Source organism: Centroberyx affinis, unplaced genomic scaffold (assembly GCF_046629955.1).
Source record: "Centroberyx affinis isolate AG114_WGS23_722 - 3 ecotype Tasmania unplaced genomic scaffold, CSIRO-AGI_Caff_v1 ptg000958l_1, whole genome shotgun sequence".
Taxonomy (NCBI): Eukaryota; Metazoa; Chordata; class Actinopteri; order Beryciformes; family Berycidae; genus Centroberyx; species Centroberyx affinis.
The window spans coordinates 316,913-343,753 of NW_027279531.1; the positions used below are offsets into that span (position 1 = coordinate 316,913).

General features: G+C 41.2%; 1 protein-coding gene across 1 annotated transcript in view; it reads left to right on the plus strand.

Annotated features, from left to right (window-relative positions):
• LOC139646207 (opioid-binding protein/cell adhesion molecule-like) overlaps positions 1 to 26,722 on the plus strand; it is a gene marked incomplete at its 3' end in the record, with an annotated part of 94,924 nt that extends 68,202 nt beyond the window's left edge. Inside the window, exons 3-4 of the mRNA XM_071522149.1 lie at positions 12,515 to 12,640; positions 26,594 to 26,722. Of these exons, the coding sequence (XP_071378250.1) occupies positions 12,515 to 12,640; positions 26,594 to 26,722 (255 nt within the window). The remainder of the gene's footprint in view (positions 1 to 12,514; positions 12,641 to 26,593) is intronic.
• Between the last annotated feature and the right edge of the window lie 119 nt (positions 26,723 to 26,841).

Consider the following 26,841-nt stretch of genomic DNA (forward strand, 5'->3'; position numbering starts at 1 on the left):
CCACATTGCATTGGCTTTGCCAATCGCTTATTCCGTTGCCTACAGGCCTGGTACCTTTAAAAGCTAGCATGCTGTTGACATATTCATAATTCTCTTACCTAATCTCGCATAACCTATAGGCAATCAGCCCACCAAGTGTCTATCAAACAATTTCTCCAGAGGGGCACTGTGGAAAGCATGAGCGTTTTCAGTGAAGCAGGGCCGCAAGCATTCAAATGGTAGATTGTTGCCACCCATGGGGCCAAAAATTACATTGCATTAGAGTCATCATTTACTTGTCAAACAGGCCTGCACACACAGCAGAGAATGGCGTGAGATTTATTGACTGTGTTGAAATAGATGCTGATATTATATATTATTATTTCATTTGAATATATCCAAGTATGTTTTCTTAAGGCAGCATTGACAACATTTTTAATATCATGAAATGTTTGCAACTTCCCCACAACCTTTGTGTGCCAATTACACACATTCATGGAAGGAATAAATTGCTTTAATTAATTTTATCCACCTCCTCATTTGAAGGACATATAGCACGCTGGTAACCCTCCCTCCTCAGCTTGCATTCTAAGCTAAGCAAGGCCCTTAATGATGTTTACTTTATTAATATTGTAATATTATTGTGGCCTATAATGTAAACTCTTAAGAGCGTCATTAAAATAAATGGTGCCGGCTTGCCTGCCACCGCTATGTGCTTTTGAATGCTTAGAGGAGGAGCCAGCTTCTGTTGAAAGTGACATAAGAAGTTATTTCTCCGCGTCCATTTGGAAATTTTGCTGGATGCCCTGTGAGATAATGAGCGAGCTGTTTGCCCGGTGCGTTGACGAATGCTCCTTTCATCCCAGCTACACTACACTCATCGTTCCCACTGCCCAGTGATCACAGCAGAGAGTCCAAGCTGCGCTGTCTGGATAAACTCGGATCCATGTGGACGGTATAGGCTTCCTTCCTGCTGTTAATGTGTGATACTCCAGTGGTTCTCAAACTGGGGGTCAGGACACCCCAAAGGGTTGCGAGATAATTCTGGGGGGTCGCAAGATGTTTTGTGGGATAGGAAAAAACATATTTCTACTATCCAAATTTACTATCATGTGTAATTTTCAGATTTTTTCTCTAATTTCTGCCTTTATTGTGAAATACTGAATAGTTTTCAGCCTCTAGGCCTCCCCTGATAATCAAATGAAACAACATGAAAAGGGAAAATCGTGCTTTAGTTGAACTCTTGACCCCTCTGCTTATGCAGCCTGTGACAAGGGGTCGCTAGTAGGCATTGCTTAATTTTAAGAGGTTGAGAACCACTGTGATACCCTGAATCCCTGTTCTCTTTTTGCTTGCCCCCCTCCAGAGAGGTCAGAGGTTAGGGTCAGCTCCAGAGCAGCAGCCCTGGAGCTGGTAGGCATTCAGTGTCTTGCTTAAGGACACTTCAGCAGGGCGGATGTATTCCAACACAAGCGCTTGAACCTGGGTATTCTGGTTGAAGGATAATTTCCCTGATCACTAGGCTACGCAGCACCCATACTGAGAAAACTCTTGTTCACTTAGTGCTTTGCCCACTTCTGTCAAGAATGAACCTTGTGGGTAGAATAGTCTTTTTGTAATATGCAGTACCATTGATTACATCGCTGTATGTTATCTTATTTTTGCCCTTGTCTTTGTTCCGTTATTATTTGAGATCAAATGTTTCTGAGCGATCGCTTAGAAAGCTAGCACTTTTAGTGTCTAATGTACAATAATATCAATGCTGACTGTGTCATTGAGATGTGTTTACAGTGGGCGAAGTGCTGTCTGAAGAGCAGACTTAGTTGTTCAGGGTAGCATTCTGTTTCTCAGTCCAGATTCCAGTCATACACAGTGCTGTTCAGGAGTTCATCTTGTTGACCTGGCTTTTGTATTTGCTGAGGTATGTTTACTACTACTACTACCACTGCTGCCACTTCTGCTACTGCTGCTACTGCTGCTACTGCTACTACTACTACTACTGCTACTACTGCTGCTACTGCTACTACTACTACAGCTACTACTACTACTGCTACTACTGCTGCTACTGCTACTACTACTACAGCTACTACTACTACTGCTACTACTGCTGCTGCTACTGCTACTACTGCTACTACTGCTGCTGCTACTGCTGCTACTACTGCTACTCCTACTACTGCTGCTACTACTGCTGCTACTGCTACTACTACTACAGCTACTACTACTACTGCTGCTACTACTGCTGCTACTGCTACTACTACTACAGCTACTACTACTACTGCTGCTACTACTGCTGCTACTGCTACTACTACTACAGCTACTACTACTACTGCTACTACTACTGCTGCTACTACTGCTACTACTGCTACTACTACTATTGCTGCTACTACTACTACAGCTACTACTACTACTGCTACTACTACTGCTGCTACCACTACTACTACTGCTACTACTACTAGGCCTACTACTGCTACTACTACTACTACTACTGCTACTAGTACTACTGCTATTACTACTGCTGCTGCTGCCACTGCCACTACTAGTAGTAGTACATGCATACATACTGTAGGCTACATCATCATACAATCAAAACATACATACAATTTGACAAACATATTCCTACATACCAATAAAAGAGCAACCCATTGCATATTTTATGATAATATCACAAAACAAAAGATCTACAATAATTCAGCATGCATTACTGACAACCAAAAGGCAGGTTTATACATTTTTTTTTAAGTCGACCAATGTTATGTCATTAGTCAAGCTATTCCAAAATCCAGGGCCGTAATAATTATTGCACTGTAGGGCCTTGGCCTTCCTTTTTACCGGGTACACCAAATTATTGCATTTTTGCATTGCAGATTACCACATATTACTTTTGCAAATGCTACAGGACTCAACCGCCTGCATAGAGGATAATATATATTCTTATGATAGACTGCCTGTTGATTCGGGGCACTCTTTGAAGCTCTGCAGTGTACCTTCAGAAGTGATGTGAGGGTACAGCTCTATTAAAAGGCAATTTAACACGCTTTATATGAGATAGAGGCCAGAGAATACCAATCTGATGGCTAAACACACAAACTCACACTCACACACACCCACACAAACGCATCCGCATGCACGTAGATATTTTCATTGGCTGTGTGACAGACCTGGCAAAGGAAAAGGAAAAGGACAATGCCCTACACAGTAGGCATTTTGTTGGCATTGAACGCAGCTTTTTACATGCTGATTTTTATTCAGATCCCCGGGAAATATGCTTTGCAAAGATAGCAGTTAAATTGTTAAGTAATTCTAGTTCCATTATGAAGCTAATACTACTTTACCCACATTGTCATAGGCAAATTATGCCACGACCCCATTGTAGGTAATGAAAAGGATTCTAGATAATGTGTCCGTTTCCACACTGAAATCATGCATCGTGGTTTGCGCATTATTTACCTCATGCTGGATCACTAGCTGGCATTTCTTTATGGCACACTGGTTTTTCAATAGATGCAATTGACTTCAAGCCAATTCGCTGTCAGTTGTCTCCCGAGCAAACAAGGATTATGAAAAGAAGTCAACTTTTTGCATGGTTCCTGTATCATAATTAGCAGTGTCACCGCACAGCAGTTCAAGTATTCGGCAACTCGACAGCTCATATTGAATTCAGCTGAAAAACCCTTTGTTTTGATTTCACAAACACTATAGCGATTCACCCGTGGCCTCTTGAACCACAGCTAAATAGAACCAACAGTGACACAGTTGCTGTATGCTTTTGTCATTCAAGAGGGGTAAATGGGGATTAAGCTGACATCCAATAAATTATTCATAGAGATTTGTCTTGCAAAACAAGTGTGACGTGACTGAAACAAGCGAAAGCGCTGGTGACACTGTATATTCATATGCTTTTAGCTGACGATCCTCAAATATTGCACAAAGAGATCTGTCCTCGTTACTGTACTTTGAAATGGAGATGACAAAGCTAAGGCTTGGACAGATCTGTCAGGAAAAGTAAAAATAGTATTTAACAGGGACAAAACCTAATAGGAGTTATATGTTTTGCATCTGACTGTATTACTATAGCTATTATTGTGGTCATTGAGGTTGTACAATATACACACACTGAGCATTTCATTGAAAGTACGAGGAGCCCTGAAGAAATCATTGGCATCATAGCCAGCCGTCAACCAGGTCTCGAGACGTCTTGAGACATGGGAGACGTTCTAGACATCTTAAGATATCTTGTTCAGACATGACTACTGTCTCAGGACATGTTTCATCTGTTAAAGTGCTCGTCTCAAGGCATGTCTTTAACACTCCCTTGCAAAGAAAGCCATCTTTTGCAGATGTCCTCATAATATACCCTAATTCTAATAGGCAAATATTATTTTCTCTTGTAGCTATCTAGAATTTATTGTAAAGGTTTACATTGTTAAAAGAAAATCATCCAGACTTCTGGCAAGGCTATGGATGTGTTTGTGTATTGGTGGTGTGCATCCAGTAACTCTTAAAGCCTTTAACAATCAACTTAGAGAAGAAAAACAATTTAGGGCAAAATACATAGGTATTATTTTATTATCAAGATCCACAAAAAACAGAACAGTTACTTATCAGATCCACCTTTTACACCTTTTTGTCACCAGGATCCCCCAAAACAGAACCATTTACATTTGTCATCAGGATCTGCAAAAATGCATCCATTTACACTTATTTATCATCAGGATCTATTAAAATCAGAGCCATTTTGAGTTATTTGTCATCAGGATTCCTAAGAAACACTAGAATGAACAGTTATTTGTCATCAGGATCTAGCAAAAACAGAGCTATTTACAGTTATAGGTCATCAGGATCTATAAAACAAAAAACAGAATCATTTACAGTTTCTTCTCAGCTGACAGCTGCCTCCATGGCAGCACATTCTGGTTCATAGCTATTTTTAAGAGCACTGGCCCCAGCAGAAAGATATGCTGGAGTAATATGTGTGTCTCATTTAGCGATCTTCCTGCAGAGATGACATGTTTAAATTACATTATTTACTTACTTATTGACTTTCGGTGTTTTTTTTAGCTTGGCATTAAGCAACTCAGAACATGGTGCATCTGAAAAGTAAAGAATTCAGATTTTTTTGTCTTGGTCTTAAATTAGAACATGAACACTCACAATGCCCACAGTTTTATTTCATGCTGTTACCAACGAATTGGAGAATGTGATTAAAAGCATGCAAATACCCATAGTTTATATAATTCTTAATAATAACTTAGACCCCCTTTACACCCAGCTTTCACATGCATCATGGGTGACCGGATTGTAATCGGATAGCGCTTAACCTCGTAAAAATACAGGTCTAAATACACCCAAGATGCTTTGAGGACGGATTGCATTCGGATCGCCCGAACCACCTCCAGAGGCAGCCAGGGTCACATAGTGTAAACGCAACTGTTTTTAATCCACACACACAAACTCTGTAGGCAGATACACTTCACCAGTCTTGACTTTGTTCCCGCATCCATCCAGTCCTCTGAACAGTGGCAGCGCTGCCCACGGCTGAAATGAAAGCACCCGCATAAAACAGCCCTTTCCTGGCATACTGTGCAATATGCCAGTTTTCTAACACAGCTTCTTCCTCCATTTTGAAAAGCAAGAAAAAGTGCCTAATATGAATGCAGCCTGACGAGCGGCCACCCGCGCCTTTCAGATGACCCGCACCCGAGGAACTTTCAAAACATAACATTTGGGGGAGGAGGTGATGTACGTGGCTGTGTGGATTTTGCACGAGAAAGCGCAGTTGGCTCTCAATGTGGACTTGATGTGGACAATGGAGACACATTAATGCCAGGTGTAAATGTAATCCGGCTAAATCGCACGTAAATGCCTGGTGTAAAGTGAGCCTTAGAGGGGGACGCCTTCCACTACCGAGCTGGATTTTTCCTCTATTGTGGTAAATCTCTACCTCAGGAAAAGGGCCTTGCTCCTTTCCAGCCCCTTTTCAGCCCAGTTTCCAGCTGAGAAGCTATAAGCACACCAGAAGAAGATATTAGTACAGTATGTGCACTATTTGCATGAAATAATGTCCTATAGAGCTACTGTAATGACATTAATTCATTTGAATAATGTCAGTCTCTGGTTCTTAAGGGTGGTGTGGCTCTGGCTCTCTCTGCTCATGGCAAGGACAACTGCAGGGGCAGCAGGCACTGCCAGTTGAAGATCCTGTTGAAACAATGTTATATATCAGATTCAAAAACATTATCTGTGCTTGTTTAGCTACAGAGAAACGGCATTGCCAAAAAAATAAAGCGTTTCTGTTTGGTAAGTTTGGTAAGCAAATGTTAACTAAGCAATGCCTTGTTTAATTTGTGATAGCAATAAGAATATAGCCTAAGTTTGTTGCAAAAATCAAGAATGACAAGTTCCACATCGGGCATGTAGTCTCTACTGCTGACCCTTTGGTCTTATTGGTTGTTGGTCTTGTGCTGCTCCACTAAGAATTCTCCCTACAAAAGTCGGACGGGTCTAAAACGAAAAAAAACTACGGTGAATTTCACTTAGCCAAACAGATGTACGTAATCTTTCACTTGTCTGGTTTCACCGCGCTGGAACATGCTACATCTCCAATGCACAAATAAACTTCAAAACGTACACAGGTATACCCAAAATGTCCAATGTAACAGAATCAAATCAACTTCTTTGCTGGTACTAATTAATTTGCCACTTAATGAAACAAGCAACCTATTTTGATGTTACGAGATAATGTCTGAACTAGAGTACACCCAGTTATTGTAATGCATTCTTTTTTCCTGACTATGAACATGATAGACGGAGAACAGCAACAGATTGGGGCAGGATGTCGAGTGTGTGTGTATGTGTGTGTGTGTGTGTGTGTGTGTGTGTGTGTGTGTGTGTGTGTGTGTGTTTGTGTGTGTGAGTGTGTTATCAGCCTGCATCCCAAAAGTAACCTCACTAGAGTGCATTTAAAATCAGCTTTGGTAGACGTTAACGCATAGCTAGAGTTGAATCTATCGCTTTTAACCATGCTGCACAAGTCCTATAGCTCTGTGCTATGATGTCAGCTTTTTTTCCCCCCAGAGCCCTGAGATCAGAAACCATGGTGCTTTCCAAAACAGAGCACCTCTCAGAGAGCAGGTTGAATGAATTATTTATGGAGCCAGTTATACCACTGCTTCGTTTCATACGCCGCTAAAAGATAATTCCGTTTATTTTCAACCTGGCTGTTGCTCTTATTTTCCTGGTTTTGCCATCATGACAATTGATTCTGTTCAAAATTTCATCACTTACCTCACTGTAGAGCTCGACGTTCCTCGAGTTCTCAGGCGCCGCTGCTCTCCAGTACACACCCAGAGGGCAAACACACTCTCCAACAGTTGAATCCAAAAAGCGATTAAAACACATCCTTTCAACACAGCAACACGCACACTGCAGTTACATGTCTTTAAATAGCTGGGATTGAACAATTATCACATTTCAGTTACAGTAGTCCATTTGATAGTTTTTTAGCGTTCACACATTACCTTGTTTACTTTGCTTGCTGCTGGTTTTCAGGGCTTCAGTTTGAAAGCGCTCTTGTACACAAGTACGCAAATGTGGTTTGAAGTGATTGATGTTTTTTTTTTTCTAATTCGATTGAATGATTGAGTTGCCTATGGTACAAATCCACGGTTAGGTATTTCTGATGTTGTCACTTTTTTTAAAGCAGTATTCAACTATTCTGCCACTCGAATTAGGCTTTTACTGCACGTTTTGCACCCTGAGGGCTGTAACTGAAAAGGCTGCAAACAAATATCAGTCAAGAATCTTTTTGAACAAAAGACGTAGGCTATACAGCGGCTGAAAATTATTTCAGAATTTGTTTCCCATAGAATAGGCACCGCTGAAACTCTGGAGGTGAAAGGGTGAGAGAGATGCCTATCCACATTGTATTTTTAAGGTGTAAAGCATTGGAATGTATGCCTCACCACCTTGGCACCTTGTTTTCACCGGGGATGGAAAACTGGATACCGATGAGGGCAGCGAACGCCTCGTTTTCCTTGACAACCCTGAACCCAGGAAAAAAAAAAACATGATATCGGTTCATTTGTGTTCAATATGAGTCAGTATTGTTGGGTAGGTGTCTTCAGGTATGAGCAGATGAGTTCTTGGCATGAGAACAACATGCGTGACTCAATCGTCTAGTGCACTGTGTTGGAAGCATGGACAGGCTATCCCTTCATGTCTCTCTTTACTAATATTGATGATGAAAATAATGATGACAATTATTATTATCATTGGCACTTTAGCAGGGTTCAAGATGATATTGAGGAGGAGTTTGCTTCTATAATTCTATAAGCAAACGTTTCAGACTTACACACGCTCTCTACTTCCATCCATGGCTTTTTGTTAAAAAGTCACTGCTATCCCTGTGTTTTTTGTTCGTTTTTTTCGTTTAGAATGACTAGCTTCTTGATCTTTGCATTAGAAAATTTCATTGGGTCTTTTTTAGTGAACTGCAAAGATGGAAAGGGCATAGCGAACGCTACAATCCATGTATGCAGGTTTGTACTCCTGATTGTAACCATCTCTCTTCACCTTGGGGCAGCACTCTCAGTGGACTTGGTAATATTTGTGATTCCAATTCCTGAACAGATATCCTTTTGTGGTTCAAGAGGCAATTTGCTCTGTGTTCATCCAGCACTGTTCAAATATAGTTTCATATAGTTTTTCACAAAGCAGCCTGAGTTTTTTGGAAAACATTTTGTCTGACATCATCTACTTGTGTGACTTGTTTTTGTTTGTTTACTAAAAGCTGGCTTGTATTGATGTGAAATGCAAGAAAACATAAGCTCTGTTTGCACGGGGTTCGTGTTGCATGTGGACCTTATGGAATAGAAAACCAAACCAAATTCATTCAAACTCTTGTATTTTCCAGAGGTGCAGTGTGCTCCACAAACCCTGGCTGCTGGCTAGCTACATCTTTTAACTGCTATATATATTTTTTCATCATATTGTGGAGTGATGGGCCAAATTTAGAATTTTATCTTTGGTAGCAGTTATTTTTGTTGTGGTATATTTGAGTCAGTACATCTAAATCTACATCTAATTGGGCTTATTGAGCTTTAACAGGCTTGACTTGACAATGCATAATGATGTCTATTGCAGTGTGTCTACTGCATGAACAAACAAATAGTGCACTACCTCCTCAAAGCATGGGCATGGAAATGAAATACATAGGCAATAAATCAGAATGCGAACAATGGCTGCTTAACTGTTGGTAAACTTGTTGACAGTGTGATTATACTTTGATATAATTTTGCTGTTCAGGACTGTGCTTGGGTGGGGAAAGGAGCAAGGTTGGGCAGTTCACTTCAGTCAGACCAGATGGTGTGTCTTGTTTCTCACAGCAGGTGAGACTGCGTTGTAAACAAGTGAAATTATCTCACCCCATTGGGAGATTTTTGTTACTTGTTTGAAGGAAAATTTCAAGACTTAGTACTCGACTAAATGGCCTGTTAATGTGGATAGTGGATAGTGCACCAAGTCACCCAAGATGTTAAAAAAAAGTCCAAAGTCCTGTACTCTGTTTTGAACCCAACTTGTGATTTGAATAACTCCAGCTTAGTAGTTTAACTAACTTGCAGGCTGAATGTGATTATTTTTATAAACTGTCAACATTGTCATGTAATGTAAGCTTTCATTGTTTGAATTAACCGCCATGCACCTCTGAAAATAATAATTATGGCTATCTGTATGCTACTTGGCCAGGTTAGCTCAATCAATGCAGATAGCATGGTCGTAGCTAGTAGCTAGCTAAGCTAACAAGCAGTGCTAGGCCTCTTAGCTACCTTGAAATGAATCTTGGCAATATAAATGTTTAAGCACTTACCCAGCAGGTGTGTTAAAGATTTGTTCTGGGTTTTTTTTGTTTTTTTACAGCCGGAGAGGTTTATTTCTGTGCGGTGCCCACAATGACCGAACAGTAGTAGCTTGCGTGGATTTTCTTCTCACTGGAATAGAAGACAACTAGCGAATTGTCACTTTCTCTGGTTGTTGCATTCAAAGCTCACTGACAAAAGGCTTCATTTGTCCATTGGGAATAAGAAACTTATATCACAAAGCACACTGAAACATGACAGTGATTCCATTTCCATATAAAAAATAATCTTCCTTTATTGTTTTTAATTGCTTGTGGGCTGCAAGAGGGAATTGAGTTTTCACTGTTCTAAGGCTTTGTTGTAGGTTCTGACTTATAATCTTTATATTCAAAAAGTACTGTTGAAGTTCATGCATTATTAATTAGAAACCTTTTTTTTTTTGGAAAATTAATGGCAATTGTCTCATAAATGAATGCTACTGATAGGCACAAGTACCAAGGCAAAGGCAAGGCAAACTTTATTTATATAGCACATTTCATACACAAAAATACATAAAATGACATTAAAAACAAAAGAAAGAAAGATATTGAGCAGTGACTCTCACACTGGTGGCACCTCTGGTCAGCCAGTATAACTTGTCTGAGAGTGACTCCCTCAATTTTTCCTCTCAAAAGGAAATCAATTTAGATGAGATCTTGAAGGATTCTTCGAAGGAGCCTAGAGTCTTTCCAGTGGTCTTACCCCACCCTATAGGCAGGCCCCACAGCCCCTATAGGACTTGTAAATGTTCCTGTAGAACAATACACAGATCATGTAAACAATTACAATTATAAACTTCAAGAAATCCTTCAATTCTCAATACAGGTTTGAGCCAAACCAAACCAAACTGTTACTTTTGTGAATCATTCCACCCCTACACATCACATGCACTTATCAGTGTTCCTTCAAATCAAGTTTCAGCAGGAATGAAGCCCTTAAAATGTGCAGTAGACTGCTAAAATTGAGCTTGTGCTGCAAACATTTCCCCAGGGGAGTGAGCTCCTGGATCCCTATAGCTGCCTCTCCCACTCAGCTGGCTCCTCTCTACCCTCGTGGATCACACTGAAGGTGCAGCCATGCATACGTTTTCACTCCTAAGGTGTTCTGACAAAACACTTGATACACCCCCAGATTCGACTGTAACAAGGCATCTTCCACAAATGGAATCACAAATGGAACATGTTCTAACTTGACTAGTGGTGAATATTTAAAAATGGCTCTTCAAAACAGTTAACAACACTGATGCGTAGTTTCCAAACTATTTTTCAGTAATAAATTGGATCACTGATAATCCAGAAAGGTGAAAATAATGATCTGGGTATACTGTATGTGCAATTAATGCTGGATCTGCAGCATTGTTGTCATCAAGGGTCCGTGTACCTAGTCGGCAATCTTCCAAACGACAAAGCTTTTTTTATGAGTTTTTTCCGTTTTCTACCTGAGTAACATTGAACGTTCTCGCTCATTTTTCCTTTTTGTCTGTGTGAAGTGGAAAACAGTGGAGCTCAGGTGGGCGTGGCCAGCTTGAGGTAAATCTGTGCACCTTTGCCAGCAGTTAACATTGGATTGGACAAACACTGCTGAAATCGTACAGTAAATTGCTGGAGGCATTTTGGACAATTTTATGTTTTCCTGCTGGAAGTGGGAAAAGCTTCAAAAATGTTTTTCGTTTGAAGGATTTGACAACCAAAATGATTGGCCATCATACAAGCAATCTAAAAGCAAGAGCTTTTTTTATTCAAGATGTGCTTGGGATTACTGGGATGTGTCTTCACGTGGGACCAGGATTATCAGGGGACTTCGCCAACACACAGTTGGTAATTTGAGGTGAAATGTTGACTTGACAGATTATTCAAACAAATTTCAAATCAGATGTGGCATCAGCAATTACTACAAATGAATGGACACACCCAGATAATATTAGTGCCATTTGAATTAGGCTGTAGTTGACTGTCCATATGACCCAGCAGGTTTGTAGTATGAGATATCAAGAATTAAGAGCACACTGCATAACTGGCTCCTCTGTAATCCCCCATATTGCCATGTCTGTCCCCAAAAAAAAGAAAAAAAAATCACCATCAGAACTCCACTCGATCAAACCCGAGGGAATTATGAAAAATGACAGCCCGACACAACTCTGATGGCAATTCAGGTGGGGTCTCCCATACCCAATGATTTGATAGATGACTTGAGTTTGAAAAGTGAAATTTGCTTTATCTCCATTATAACAAAATGGTAGGCTGCCTTCTGAATAATTCATTTTTTCCCCTTGACTTTATAAGCAAATCATTCACCCTTTTTTTTTTACACAGGAATTCCTCACCTATCCCCTCCCTAAACAAAAGTCTGCCATGCCATCTTAAGGTGGACTTAGTCACATTTTGAGGTGATGGTCCACTGCAGGGAATGCAATGGTTACATTTTCTCAGTTTTTACTTCATCAAGGCTTTTTTAGGTATACACTTTGATGTGCAGAAGTTATGTTGCTACAAGAAAAAGAAGGAAATAAACTACATGGAATGCGTTAAATGTTTCACAATGTGACGACAATGAACTTCTGGATTTCTGGGATTGCAACTTACCATCGATCAACTCTCATAAATGCCACGCAGTAGTTAATCATATTTCATTTTCTTTCACAGTGCCACCCAAAATCATCAACCTGTCAAAAGATCTCATGGTAAACGAAGGCTCCAACGTCACTCTGATGTGCCAAGCCAGCGGCAAACCAGAGCCTTCGATCAGCTGGAAACTCATCTCCCCCTCAGGTAACTTGTTTGTCTCTAAGCACATTAGCTATAGACCCGTCTCCCTTTCGTCATCGATCCTCTCCTTGTTCTGTAATATCACATATCTTGTGCTTCCTTATCATCTTCCTCATCGTCCTTCTCTCTTACTTTCTGTGCCTCTGTCTCTGTCTCTCTCCCTCACCTCCCCTCTCTGTTTATCACACCATCTTTGACATTGAGCGACCTCCGGTGAATTTCTCGCTCCAGTTATTACCCGCCATTACCTGTTTCCAAATTATCATTACAACGTAATTGTGCATAGGAAAATAAACTGGCCTTGTTGTAATTGGACTAATTAATTAGGATAATTGGATGGATGTAAATGTTGTGGAGGCACTTTGAATGACAGGATTAATGCCGGGAACATTAACATAGTGTGGAGCATTATGCGGAGACAAGCATGCCACGGTTCAGAGTGTGCGAGTATGTTCAAAGTCGGGTTAGCTGCATTGTACATGCTCAACAGCATTCATTCCATTTTGCTTATCTCCAACGCAAGACCGAAGAAACCCAAATGTTAGCTGCTATTTCTGTATCCCAGTGTGTCCGTGCTTCACTTAATCAGGCAAGATGCTTGCATTCATAATGAATTACATTTTAAACCCAGAGCTTTTGTGCTTTCATCCTCGCCGTCCTTTGTGTTCCAACAGGGATCTGGGAATTGAAATGTTAATATGACAAGAGTGTGACTGACCTGTCTGTAAGGAGATAAGCGGGGAGAGAGGACATTGATGGGCTCCTATTTGCAAAATGTTACATCCTGATGGAGAATACATTATTGTGCGGGCTTTGTTGAAGAGACTGACTAAAAAACTGCCGCCACTGTTGGAGAATTTTTAGGTTGTTTTTGCCTGGTCCTAACCAGACTCTTTGACTCTGTTGCCTTCAACGATAGCACTATCGTTGGACGTGGGTGGTGTTGAGATTGGAGCATTTTCTGGCTGATTTCTGTTGTCATTCAGTCATTCGAGACCCCAGAACTCCTCCGTCTATTTGGAGGCATTAATTAGCTGACAGAACAACACATCTTACCTGTGAACAACAGCACACAGAACTAGACCTCTCAACCCCAATTATTTCCCAGTTAAGTTCCAAAATAAATTTCCTGCAATGCTGTGATATCTTCAATGAGTAATTTAATATAAGTTGAGACCAAGTTTTAGATGGGTTTTCAGTTGTTGTTGGTGACTCAAAACAATTGGGATCAAGGAGGACTATTGCAGTGTCAAAGGGTATTGGCTAGAAACACTGATTCTATCATGTTACCAAAATTTATCAAAAAGCAATATCTATGTAAATCTGTAATTCAGATTAGAAATCATATATTTTTACACTTTCATAACTCTGCGTTTAACAGTGTTTGTGATGGCTAGAAACCTGTTCATCAGGAATTGAATTAAAATATTATCAAGTTCAATTTTGTACATTGCGCTTCCTAAGAAGGCAGATGCAGGTCTTGGTCATGTAACTACTCTGCTGCTGAGACTTAATTTTGAGACTTAAACAGTTAATTTTGAGAACAAAATCAAACTTTTGAGTGAAATTTCTTTACATGTATCTGTTTTATTTATTCCCAATGAAGAAGACAGTATATTTATTTTTTGACTACCTGCTTTTTGATGCACCAAATGCAAAATATTTCCTCCAAGGGTTTATACTGCACACATTCAGACTCAAACCTTCTTGAGGCCTTTTGAAGCTACTAGCCCATATGAATTCGGAAGATCTTTGGAAGTGAGTGTGTCTTGTGAAGAACTATGGACGAAATTGATTATTCCCCTCCGCATCTGGACAACATTGTCAAACCAAGTGTTGCTGAAACTCAATTGCCCGAGGCACATTGTTTAAACCTGGGCTTAGACCCTTTCGCCTAAAGAACAGTTTAAGAAACCGGGACGCCAGGGCCAATACTAGGCTGGATTCAAATTCCCTGAAATGAGATTCAAGTGGCCAAGCCCTACAGATAAAGCTTGGCAAACCTACATCTCGTTCATTAAGAGATTATTCAAGCTCCCAAAACCCAAGGGAAAAATCTCTGGCTCAAAATGTCAGGCAGATCAAACATTTCTGTGAAGGTGTCTCATGACAAGAAAATCAGGCTATGCTGTCAGTCACACCATTATTTGCCACATGCCAAAAACAAAGCTCCATGTGCCCAGGATCATGTGTGTTATGTATTCTCTGATGTGCACAATAGAGTGTTTGTGCATTAGATTTTGCCTTTCTCTCTCTTGCTTTCTCTCTTTCTCTTAATGCCAGTAAAGGAAAGGCGACAGCAAACAACAAGGCAGTCTGTCCTTGTTACCTTCTACCAGGGGAATGGGTGCTACACTTAATCTGGAGCGTTTCCCAAATATGGCAGCGGTTTGGCAAGGTAGATATGGTAGATCCTGAATCATAATACACACCTTTCTCTGTTCTTTTTACGATGCATTCCCCCCAGCGGAGCTGATTTGCCCACACTCAGGGAGGCACATCTGGAGAAATTCATCATGATTATGGTGGCTCGTGGTTGAGCCCAGCAAGGCTATAGTTTCTGGAGAATGTCGATCAATTGTGGTGTCTCCCATTACACAGGGATTTTTACGTTACTCAGTCACTTGTCAGCAACAATTGTGCAAGAAATATTTATCCTGTGGGCTTTGCCCCTGAGAGGAATAACGTAAGGTTGATGTGCTTACCCCCTGATGTCATTTGCCCTATTCAAAGCACTAGTGTATTATCCTGAGGTGGCTCTATTCTTTCAAGGGGTGCGCATTTGACTAGCGGTGTTAAAAAAGGAATGGGACATCCTCCCAGTCTTCCTTTGTGGAAATCCTCTTTCCTACAGGCGCTCTTGAATCACGCATCCTCCTTTTCCACACTCAAGTTGTACTTGTCTGCTGTAGGGTATGGCACGTGGGTGTTGATGGGAAGTCACCACAGACACATCCCCTGGTTATGTATTTTTCCCATGCATTGTTAGTTCACTTCACCGGCGCTAAATTTGCTCCAGACAGCTCTAAAGTCATTTTATACCCCAATCTTCCCTGTGTGCCTAAAGCACAAAGTGTGGCTTGGCTTTTGACCTAGCAATGCCCTCATCCCCTTTGTTGGGGTCTTAGGAAGCTACATGTCCTGTACCCTGTGCACAGCACAGACCTTTCTGGTCCAAAGATAGGCTTTCTGCTCACAAAAAACAGCTATTTGTGTGCTTTCCTATCTCAACCCCTGACCAGTGGGGGACCACTGTCTGGCCCCTCCAACAGCCCAAGTTGGGCTCAGTGAAGAGCAGTCTAGAACTGAGGAAATGAGCCCACACATTGGCATTAGTACGTCACTGATTCCAGTGTGTGGGTGTGCAAAACTTTCCTGGGCCTTACAAGTATGATTGAAAGGTCTTCAACACAGGGTCACATGGGTGCATGACCTATGCACCCATAGCCATGCATTTTGTGTTTCCCACCTTTCAGGGAACAGGGTTTATATTTATAACTGTTAGTTTCGCATTCCCAAATGTCTTGTTTTACTTTGGATTTTGAATCACAGGTTTAAATGGGAGCACACATAAGTAAAGCATGTACATAATACACCAGTCGTCTCCAATCATGTGCCATGGCGGGCTGAGAGTCTGCAGATTTTCATTTCAGCCAAAGTCAACACCCGGTGATTTCACTGATTAACACACCTTCACCCAGAGAGAAAGAACTAATCAGTGAAATCACCTGGTGTAGACTTTGGTTGGAATGAAAACCTTCTTACTCGCAGCCCTCTATGGCACATGATTAGAGACCCCTGTAATATATAGTAGTAGCCAATGCAGGAATTATCCTGAATAAGTCATTGGCTGTAATTACTGCCATTGGTACTACATTGTCAAGCACCCGGTTCAGCACATTCACGCTCTCTCACAACACACAAAGTCTCTGTTCATTCACTTTATAATAACTGAGGGTGGTACACAGTACTGTCAAGTCTCTTTCAAAAGGTGTTGACATTTCATATGAAAGGACTTTGGTGGCTGTAGTGTCTGTATAACACCATACAGAAGCATGTACCAACAGACTACCGACTATCGAGGACTACTTTGGTGTAAAGGTGCAGTATTTTGTTGATTCCCAGTGTCTGACGTGACTGTCAAATGGCGATGAGGCCTATTTGATCCCGCTCTGGCTGTCTGGATTGATGTAATAATCGCATGAAAGGCTGCCTTTAAGGTAGTTGGTGTGGTACAGCCGCAAATGCTGCAACTGGAAGATGGAGAAAAGGGACTTATGTTATAGGGATGGTAACAGCCGGGGCATTCTGCTGTATGCAAGGATAGCGTGAATTGGAGATAGAGCCATAGGAATAGACTCGGGACCACTGACTCCTCATACATTGTGAGAATTTTCGCCTGGTGCTTTATGTGGGTGCACATACTGTAAAACCCACCACTCACACTGAAGGCGTCACAGCTCACACTGCACCCACTTTGTCTGCTCTCTAGCTTTCAGAAAACCAATACTCTGATATTGGCTGTGGTCATTTGGTAATCTGTCCATCCCCTTGCTTGTCATAGCTCCCATGACGCAGATATAGCCCCGATGCTGGTGTCTGACAGTGATGTAATCAGTGAGGTGCTTTGGTCTTTGTGTGCATACCAGGGGTTTTGTTCTTGTTTTTGATCCGGGACACGGTGTTAACAGCGAAGAGCTCGTGTTTGGAACAGAGGATCAAAAGACTCGCTAGTGATTATCGACCAAATAATTAGCACGCCCGCTGCCGCTGCGCCCCGGCCCGGAACCTCTGGATCATTCAGGCCTGGTCCTGTCACACGATGACGGTATAGGACACTGGATGCAGCACACTGACCGAGCAGTAATAAATACTTCCATGTTGATATTTTGCTGGGGACATGCTGAACACAACATCACATTCTTCGTCAAGGACAGAAATTCTGTACCAAGAGGTTGCAGTCAGATCCCTTAGTTAGTGCATGCTGCCAGCACACTGCTTTTCTTTTGGGGTGTACTCCCTCTGTGCACTCTCCCCTGTCTTTGAGTTGCCCCACTGATAGATAGATGACCAGTTAGATGACCAGTAGTGCCATGTTAACCTGGGCCACAAAGGCACCCAGTTATCGTTTTTCTTTCTTTTTTCTTTTTTTTCAAAGAAAATTTGATTGTTTAGAAAGTAAAATTTTGTGTAAAAATGTTGTTTACACTAAGGTCTACACTAAAGTATAAACTTTTTAAACTTTTCATTAAATATATAGAATTTATAGCTTACAATTTGTATTGATAGTTTATAACTAGATTCTCTGCATGTATAATCAGGATATTTAAACATTTTGCAAACAATACATGTTTTAGAATTTGCTTATTATCAAGTTATATCGCTTAGGCCAGCTAATCAGCTAATAGTAGGGATCTTATCAAATTCTCTGCTATTCTGATATTACCAAATTGTCTCTTCATTATGTTGGTTTATTGTTACAAAAAAAGAGGAAAGTTTGAAAGTTGCCTTGTATACCCGTGGGCAGCAAGGCACATATTTTTATAGTCTGCAATAAAACCCACATCACAACTCATCCATCTCCAGTGGTGTATCCCTCAAAACTTCCCCGGTCCGTGAATGATCAATATCCAAGGCTTGATCTGATGGTCTCCAATGGCCATCTATATACACTGGCAAACCACCTTGGCATTTGCTTGTAAACACTACCTGGCACTAGTACCCCCGATCCCTTCTTCTGAATACATACAAAATATCCCATTTATATCTGTCCTCCATTTTAGCAATTTGTAGTTCCAGAAGTAATGTTGTTTTGCTGAGGTTGGTGTTGCTCGTTTCTTTGATATGCACATCTAGATAGGAAATGCTTGTTTGCTTCTGTGCTACATAGTTTCATTTCAAGCTGCCCAGATGGTGGCCTGACTGGATAAATTTCGTTTTGACTTTTTTCCTCAGATTGAGCAAAATGGTTTGGAAGGACCTCATGAATGATCTGAGTGTCCTGCTGCTCTCACTGCCGCTTTCTTTCTGTTTCTCTGTTGTCAGTAGTATTTCCAGCGTTCTACAAATGAACATCAAATCTACCGCTGATTCATTTTCTTCATGAGCTGCATACAAATTCATTACAATAATGTGGATTGGATCGGAATTTTTTAAAAATCACGTAGAAATTTAATGGCAAGAAAGAGTTTGGCACCTGAATAGTGTGAGGGAAATACAACAGAAATGCATCTCACCAAGTGCTTTCATCTTAAACAGCCCATTATCCGTTTACCTAGGTTTCAATTTACCTACATTAACAGTTACCATCTTAATGCACCGGATTTGTTTTCAAATAGTGAAAGCGATAAACTTACAAATGCAATTAAATGGCAGTCTAACTGGAAGTTTAAACGGTCTGCGCTGGTGTTCCAGCTGAGAGGATAAGAAGGTAACATTCTCCCTAATTAGGGAAAGCTGCTTATTTGTTTTTTCTCTTGAACAGCCCAATCAATAGCTTATGAAAGCAACACAGGCTGTTAATCCCATTTCAATATGATTATGAGCTACGCTTGGACAATTGCACCTATAAACAGGATTTATTTATTTATTTATTTTGGAGAGTGAGCCGTCCACTCAACCCTTTTGTAATTTTATTCTTTACTCACAGTAGTAAAATAGTGAGGCAGAGAGAGGAGAGACAGGCCTGGTAGAACTGAATTGGAGGCCAGTGGGGGCAAACATGTGGCTCCGGAGGCGAGGGACTGACCCACTCAATTATCTCAAGGAGCCACTGCTGTGAATTTCCATTAACTGAATTCAACAGCTGGATTCATAGCTGCCTTAACTTTCTGCTTCTGACAATGACAACAGAGTTATTCATTCCTCTGCTATTCAATATAATTGTCGATAAAGACATTTTTGTTAAGTAGGAGATTGAGGTAGCTGAATCATCCACGGTCCAAAATTCTTGTGTAACTAATAATAATCAATAATAATAACAATCATTAAAACAAATATTAATAAGGTGAAACAGAAATACATTCAAAATAAAATGAAATAAAAAGGAAAAATAAATAGACCCAGCCATAGGGATAAAACAAATGGAATAAATAAATAACACACAAGGCAACAAGGATGAAAATGAATAAAAGTTATAAAAAATTACGATAATTTTAAGAATTTATTTAGAAGTGAAGTGGTTTAGAAATGATTTAAAAGATGATACTAACTCTGGACTGCTTTGTTTTATCTTTATAATTTTTTGCTATTCTAATGCATTGGTGCGTATTGTGCATATTCAAACATTGTTCAGCAAATAACACAAATATCATTTTCATTAGATAATTTGCATGACCATATGCATGCGATATTTGTTGAAAATAATTGGGTTTTTTTATTAATTCATTAATTAATTTATTTTATGGAATTTCTCAGTGAAATGCAGCTGTGCTCGGCTGGAAGATGGTCTTTTATTTCCAATAACTCCCGGCTTAAACGGTTGGATCTGATCAACCAAACTGACTGTGCTGATCTTTATTTCCTCTCACAGCTCCACATGGTCATGAGAAAAGGTTTACAGAGACAGCAGTGCCAGATGCCAGATGTCACGTTTCCTCATACACTGTCAGCGCTCGCTGCATTTGCTGCAGTATTACTCTCACTTCACCTTTGATTGCAAACAGTCAAATCACGCGGATCTCTCCCCCGTTGAACAGTCATGAATATGAGGAAAGTAGGTGAGAGCCTATGATCTGGCTAAGGTAATCAGATTGTTTAGGAAACACTGAGATAGCCAGCTAGTTTCATGGGTCGAAAACATGCTGTCAGAATATTGGCACTTATTGCCAAGAGTAGGCAATGTTTGTGACAGCGTGGTTCACTTGCACTTGTCTTAACTTGCCTGCTAGAGCACTAGTAATCACCATAATATCGCATACTGAAATGGACCTCTGGTAAATAAATCAGACCTCTCAGGCCTCTATCAAATTCTTTTAAAACGGCAGGACATTTTGGCAGCAAAAATTCCCTAAGATGGAAAAATCACTGATATGGTCTTTCCTGGTGAATTATCAAGGTGTCCAGGTTATAATTCATCTCCACTGCTTTTCTGGAGAAGGCAAACATACTTTATATACAGGTGGTCTTCCCATTTTATAAACAGGATGAGGGACAGTATGGCACAGTCATATGAGGTTATTTGATATGTCATGATTCGTGATAAATGTGGACTAAATACTGGATAATTGAAAGCTACAATTATGAAAGGTGTCTCGGTGACTCCCTAGGGTGCACATCAATCGCATCTCGCATCTTTCATGTCTCTCCATGGCACACTTTCTAATAAAGCAAAGGCCTGAAAACGAAGCTTTACAACCGATCGGAAACTCTGATCTCTGCTGTGCCTCTGCGCACCGCGAGATCGCTGAGGAAGCGTGTGTGTGTGTGTGTGTGTGTGTGTGTGTGTGGCAGGTGGCTGCACACAGAAACTCACTTACCATGTGAGTTTTTAGCATAAGACTAGACTGATAGCGAATCTTTATGTAAAACAAGGCTTTTTCAGAGCTGCAGCCTCATTGAAAGGCATTCTTCATTCTTTTCTCATCCCAGTGCTCTTCATGATCAAAATGGACACACTGACTGGCTGCTTATGTTTATTTATGTTAAAAAAAATCCACATCTGAGACACTACATTGAAATTCACAGGAAATATCTTTTTTTATTTATTTTTTTTATTTTCAAAACCAAAACAAAACTACAATTCGGAGACGTCTATGTATGACGCTTTTAGTTTAGTGTGGGATGAAAATGTAAATGGACCGGCTTTAGCTTGAAAAGCTGTCGTTTTGATTTTCTTCACGCGGGATAAAGCACAACAGCGATTCACTAGTTTATTTTTCTCATAACTGGTGCATTTTTCGCCGTGCGGCACCCCCAGCTTACCTCGTCTATCAGTCTCATCTGTAACATTCGATGGAGGAGGCCGATAGGGAAACTGGGTAATAACGCGGCCAGCCACACTCCGCGGCCCTCTCCCTCTCCCTCTCCCTCTCCCTCGCTCTCACAGATAGCGCAGCATAGCCGAGCATAGAATGCCCCAGTACTTTCTGTAGTCCAAACTTCTGTTGCGGCGTCTCCCAGCTCCAGAGCAACTCTCCTTCAGCCTGGGGCCATTCATTGTGGGCCCGGCTATTGCAAGCACTCCAGGGTGGCAAAAAGAACGAATTAAATAAATAAAGATCCAGCCTCTGTGTGTGTGTGTGTGTGTGTGCGTGTGGATGTGTTAGGATTGATGATATTCCATGCTCAGGCCGGGGCTCTCGCACAGCCCTGACCCAGCTCCCCCTCACCTTGATAGATAGATGGCTTTAGGGGCTTGTGGCGGATCAGAAGTGATCCTCGGTATCTCCCACAGACCACAGAGCCTGACTGCAAAGTTTGTCAAGCCCAGGCCGCCAGCCGACGCCCCGGTGCATTAAGGCAGCCAAAATGAGCGCGTACGTGATTGAATTTGGCCTCGGAGCAATAAAAGTTTTCCAGAATTACACCGGCTCGGTTGCCCCGGAAAGATTCGTTTGAAATTGGAGTCGGTGGAGTCAGATGTGGTTGATGGGTTGTTTTCGACGTGGCTATGGGTTTAGCGGACGGTTGACTGGAAGGTGAAAAAACTATTTGTAATGAAGCTCTCACTTAAATACTGTGATACCGTGTCTCGTGTTTTTGATTTGGGTGTTAGCGATAGTGCGTTTTATCAGGTTCTGAAAATCAAATACCTGTTTCCATAATAACTTATAAACTATAAATCAGAAAGTACTGAAAATTGCCTGAATCAAAGTGAAATTTACATTTATGTCACACATTAAAATGCCATACATTTGACATGAATTATTTTGCTTTGGATTAAAATGTGTATAATTTACAATTCTAGCTGATTCACATTTTGTAGGAAACTTATTCTCCATTTGCAGGTGCCAGTAGTAGATAGCAGAAGTAGAAGTTGTTGCATTTGTACACAGTTGTGAGAGCAATCATTTCCATTGGGAGGAGGACTCAAAAGTGTTTTTAGACAAATGGCAACACATAATCAGAGGTTGAAATACAGTCCAAATTTTAGGAAGACCTTCCCAATATTGAGTTGCACTCTCTTTTTGGACAATTAGTGTTGTCACAGAGCTAGAAAATCTTTCTTTAACCTGACACCTCTCCTACATCTGCTGTACATCTCCCCTGCATGACTCAAATGGATTTAATTGAGGAAATCTGTAAGGTATGGATTCACATGGTCAGTGTATTTCCTGGTAAGATAATGTGTTCCTAATGTTTTGTACAGTCAGAGGATCTGTGGTGGCCACCTGTTAGAATACAGGCTGCACAGTGGCATTACACCCAGTGAATGCGGAGATCCATATGCAAACAAGTAATGATAACTATAAAGATATATTATTATTTTAAATGCATCTCGTAAATTAAATGGACATGGCTAGAAGTGGATTGTTAAACACTGAAATAATAACTTTAGCTAACTAAATAATGATTATTATTATCGTGAAAAAATAAACGTGTTTTGGGGAAGTGCATGGCTTCATGTCAAGGTTGTATTTCCTTTTCCTTTCCTACTACAAAAACAAGTGGGTAGTGGGTGTTCAAAAGCCTTTTCAATCTGTTCTGTTGTTCAGCCTTGCCTGGATTTAATGTCACATTTCACAATGAAATCTTGAGTGAATTGTAGAGCCCTCTCAGTTTATTGAATAGAGTCTGTTAATTGCAATTGTTAACAATTTCTTTTAACAGAGTAGAATGCAATGCCTAAGAATCAATGGGAGCGCACTCCTGCAGCATGTGTCTTTTTTGTAGAACACACAGTAGCCGAGACAGAAGGGTGGCACAACATTGGCTAGATTCTGCACAGCCTTAAATCACCTAGCCTACACTTACGCCGCTGCCTCTCCCATAGTATCGCTGAAACACAAAGGATCTGTGGCCTAACAGATTAGTAACAGTCATGGTATTCATAGTGCTTTGTAGGCTCAAAAATATGCATGCTATTGACGGGTCAAATCAAAGTGATACTGTCACAACAGATTCTCTTCGCTGGCAAACCTCTTCAATAGAAGAAAGGCCGCCTCATTACATTGAGGTAATAGAACCCCAAGCTACAGTATTTTTATGTTTCTTTTTTTGCTCACCCCTTTTATGTTGTTTTCTTCAAAGCGGATGATACATCAAAGCTGGATTGGCACATTATGAAATTCCATATGCCCAGGGCCGATAATCAGTGAAAAAATAACTATCTACATATTTACCTCTCGCAGCGACTGCCACACAGGCACAGTTTAGGACACGATCTGCACTGATGTGTTTGTTTACCTTGAAATCGACCTGAACCAGCTTTTGTTTTCTTCTCGGGCATCTGTTAAATAAATCTTCTTTCTCCATATTTGTCTGGGTAACAAAAGCCCCGTCGCTTCTTCCTGAACAAATTTCGCTCCGAGTGCCATTCCCTCAAGACAACATTGGTAGCAGCAGCCACATCTCCACTTACACTCCCACTCGCTCTTTTGTTATGGTTTTTTTTTCTTTCTTTTTTTTCTATGTTAACAGCTCCTATTTGCCATTCTACTTCTATTTCTTTCTCTTCCCCTTCTTGGACCCATGCACCTCATTTAATTTAAATCCTACCCTACCTCATAGCAGTCCCTTGCTCCTTCTCCTTAAATGCCTCTATCCCTCAAGCATCTGCTCCCCTGTCTTTTTCCCTCCAAAGTTGCTCCTCTTGCCCTGCACACAAATCTATTTCTCCCGCTCTCCATTTTCTACCCCATTTTCGTCCTTGCCCTTGAGTGCGAGGGAGGCACGAGAATGGCGTTTCAGGGACACGGAGGGTACGCTATCTTCTGCCTGCCTCTCCTGAGACCTGCTGCCTCCCATCGCTTTCTGCTCCCTGCCATCCTCTCCTCCGTGTGTGGTCCCCCCCCCCCCCCCAAAGTCCCCCCGTGTCACTTTGATGACAGTGCCAGGACACTGTACTGTCTCAGCAACGACTTGGTCACAGACCCAGCAGCTCCCTTTATGGAAAGACTGAGAAAGCAAAAAGACCCGTCAATTGTCGAGTTAATAAAACACGTTCGTCCCCGGGAGGGAACTTGGAACAAATCACTAAATATCCATTGACGTGCTGCAGTATGTTTTTTTGTTGTGCTGTGATCTACTTACCCGTATAAGTGGAAGAACCTTCAAAGTGGCAGTAAGGAGTTCTCGAATGTAGCCGTGGGTCTTTTCTCGGTGCTTATGCAGCAGGTAGCGAAGCATCCTGTGAGCTCTTTGTTTTTGCTGAGCCAACATTTGTTTTCTCTCTCCATCTCTCTCTCTCTCTCTTATACACATAAAGAGGAAGTTCTTTCTTTGGACATCACTCTCAGGGACGACGCACACTGCTTTCAGTGTCTTTGCTTGCACCGTTGGGTGATTGGCAAACCAAGACAGGATGAGGAAGGCCACAGCAAAGCGACGGCTACATGAAGAGCCTTCCTCGTGACTGATGTCCATCGTATCCATCGGTTTTACTATCAAGCTTTTTTTTTTTTTACGAGCGCCATTAAGCGTGGAGCAACATTGATTTCATATGAACACCTTGTCAATCTTGAGAATAGTCACCCCTACCGCTAATGCGAACGTACCTGCCATAAAAACTGACGCTTAACATGAACGCTTTGAAAATGCGCATTCAGATGCCAGGCTTGTCTCGTTTAACTCTCCTCTGAGGATTTAAAGACGTGCGTTTAACTGACACTGTGGTCTCTATTGGCAAAATTTAGCCACCCCCTCCGAGACGGAGCCAAGGAGAGAAGGAACAGGAGAGACATAGAAAGGGAACAGAGTGGAACCCGCCGCACGTACGCGAGTCCTCCTGATACCCCCCGTCAGGTGATCAGCGTGTCGGCGAAGCCTCCTCTCCGTAACGACGTTCCCAGGTGCAATTCGGTGCTGTGCCTAAGCCCAGCAAAGTGAATCCATGCGCAATTTATTACTGTCACCTACCCAACATCTTGGGAGGAGGTTTTGAAGTCAATTATGTCTTTTGTACTTTACGTTGAGTGCTGTATTAAGCGTCTCTGTCAAGCGTGTCAAATTGTTACAGGAAAAAGAACCGGGGTTGGCATTTTCCCTTTCATATTCTCCCATCTGATATGTAGCCCCGGTGTGCTTGTAGGCTTGAGAGACAAAAAAAAAAAAAAAACACATAGAGGAAAATATGAAAGTTCTGACAGACAAGTGATAATGAGTGTGGGGCCATACAAAGCAATAATCACCCAGCCTTGCAACAACCTCAGAAAAATGTCAGCAGGTTCAAAGGCTGCTCTGCGTAGGTGTTTAAGGAAACAATAGCGAAGTATCAGAGAAACAGACAGCGTTGAGTACATGCCCCGATATTGACTCTATTTATTTACATAATTTTTGACACATATGCAGCTGTGTGACTTGAGCCTTTGAAACCAGATCAGGTTTTTTCGAATAATAAACAGAGTCTTTCATATTCGCTGCTGAACATAGATGTTCCGTCCCTCAAAATTGCAGTGGACCTAAGCCCTGAACTTTTCTCTTTGTTTGATGCCAAACACTAAAAGGTTTCTCCTTTTTTTTTTTGCCAAGTAGTTGAATAATCATTTATGCAATCTCAAGGCTCAAAGCAGTCAATTGTGCTCCCACCAAAGGTGGAATTTAATATAGAGCATTGAGTGTTTGAATTAGAGTTTGAATTTGAATGACTTGAATAATTTTAATTTGTAGCAAATGTCCACAGGTTTGTATCAACCGCAACCTTTTTAATCATCATTTTCACCTCTGTGCACCAATGTTAACCTCACTTCTTCACACAGGGAAACGACATCTGAAAATGACATTTCAGACCACAACCGTTGACAAGTCACTGATTTTTTTTTACATAGAACGACCACTTTGTGTGTATTTATTTCACAGGGGACCTGGCGTCGGACGACGAGTACCTGGAAATCCCAGCTATCTCCAGACAGAGAGCAGGGACGTATGAATGCACAGCTGTCAATGATATCGACACAGATGTCCAGACTGTAGACATCACCGTCAACTGTGAGTTCACTGTTAAATAGTACAATGGAAGAATCATTGTAACATATTGCACAATAGCCAACAAAACATTCATGGCGAACAGCCACCATTCGCACAAAGCTACCAAATGTTTAACACTA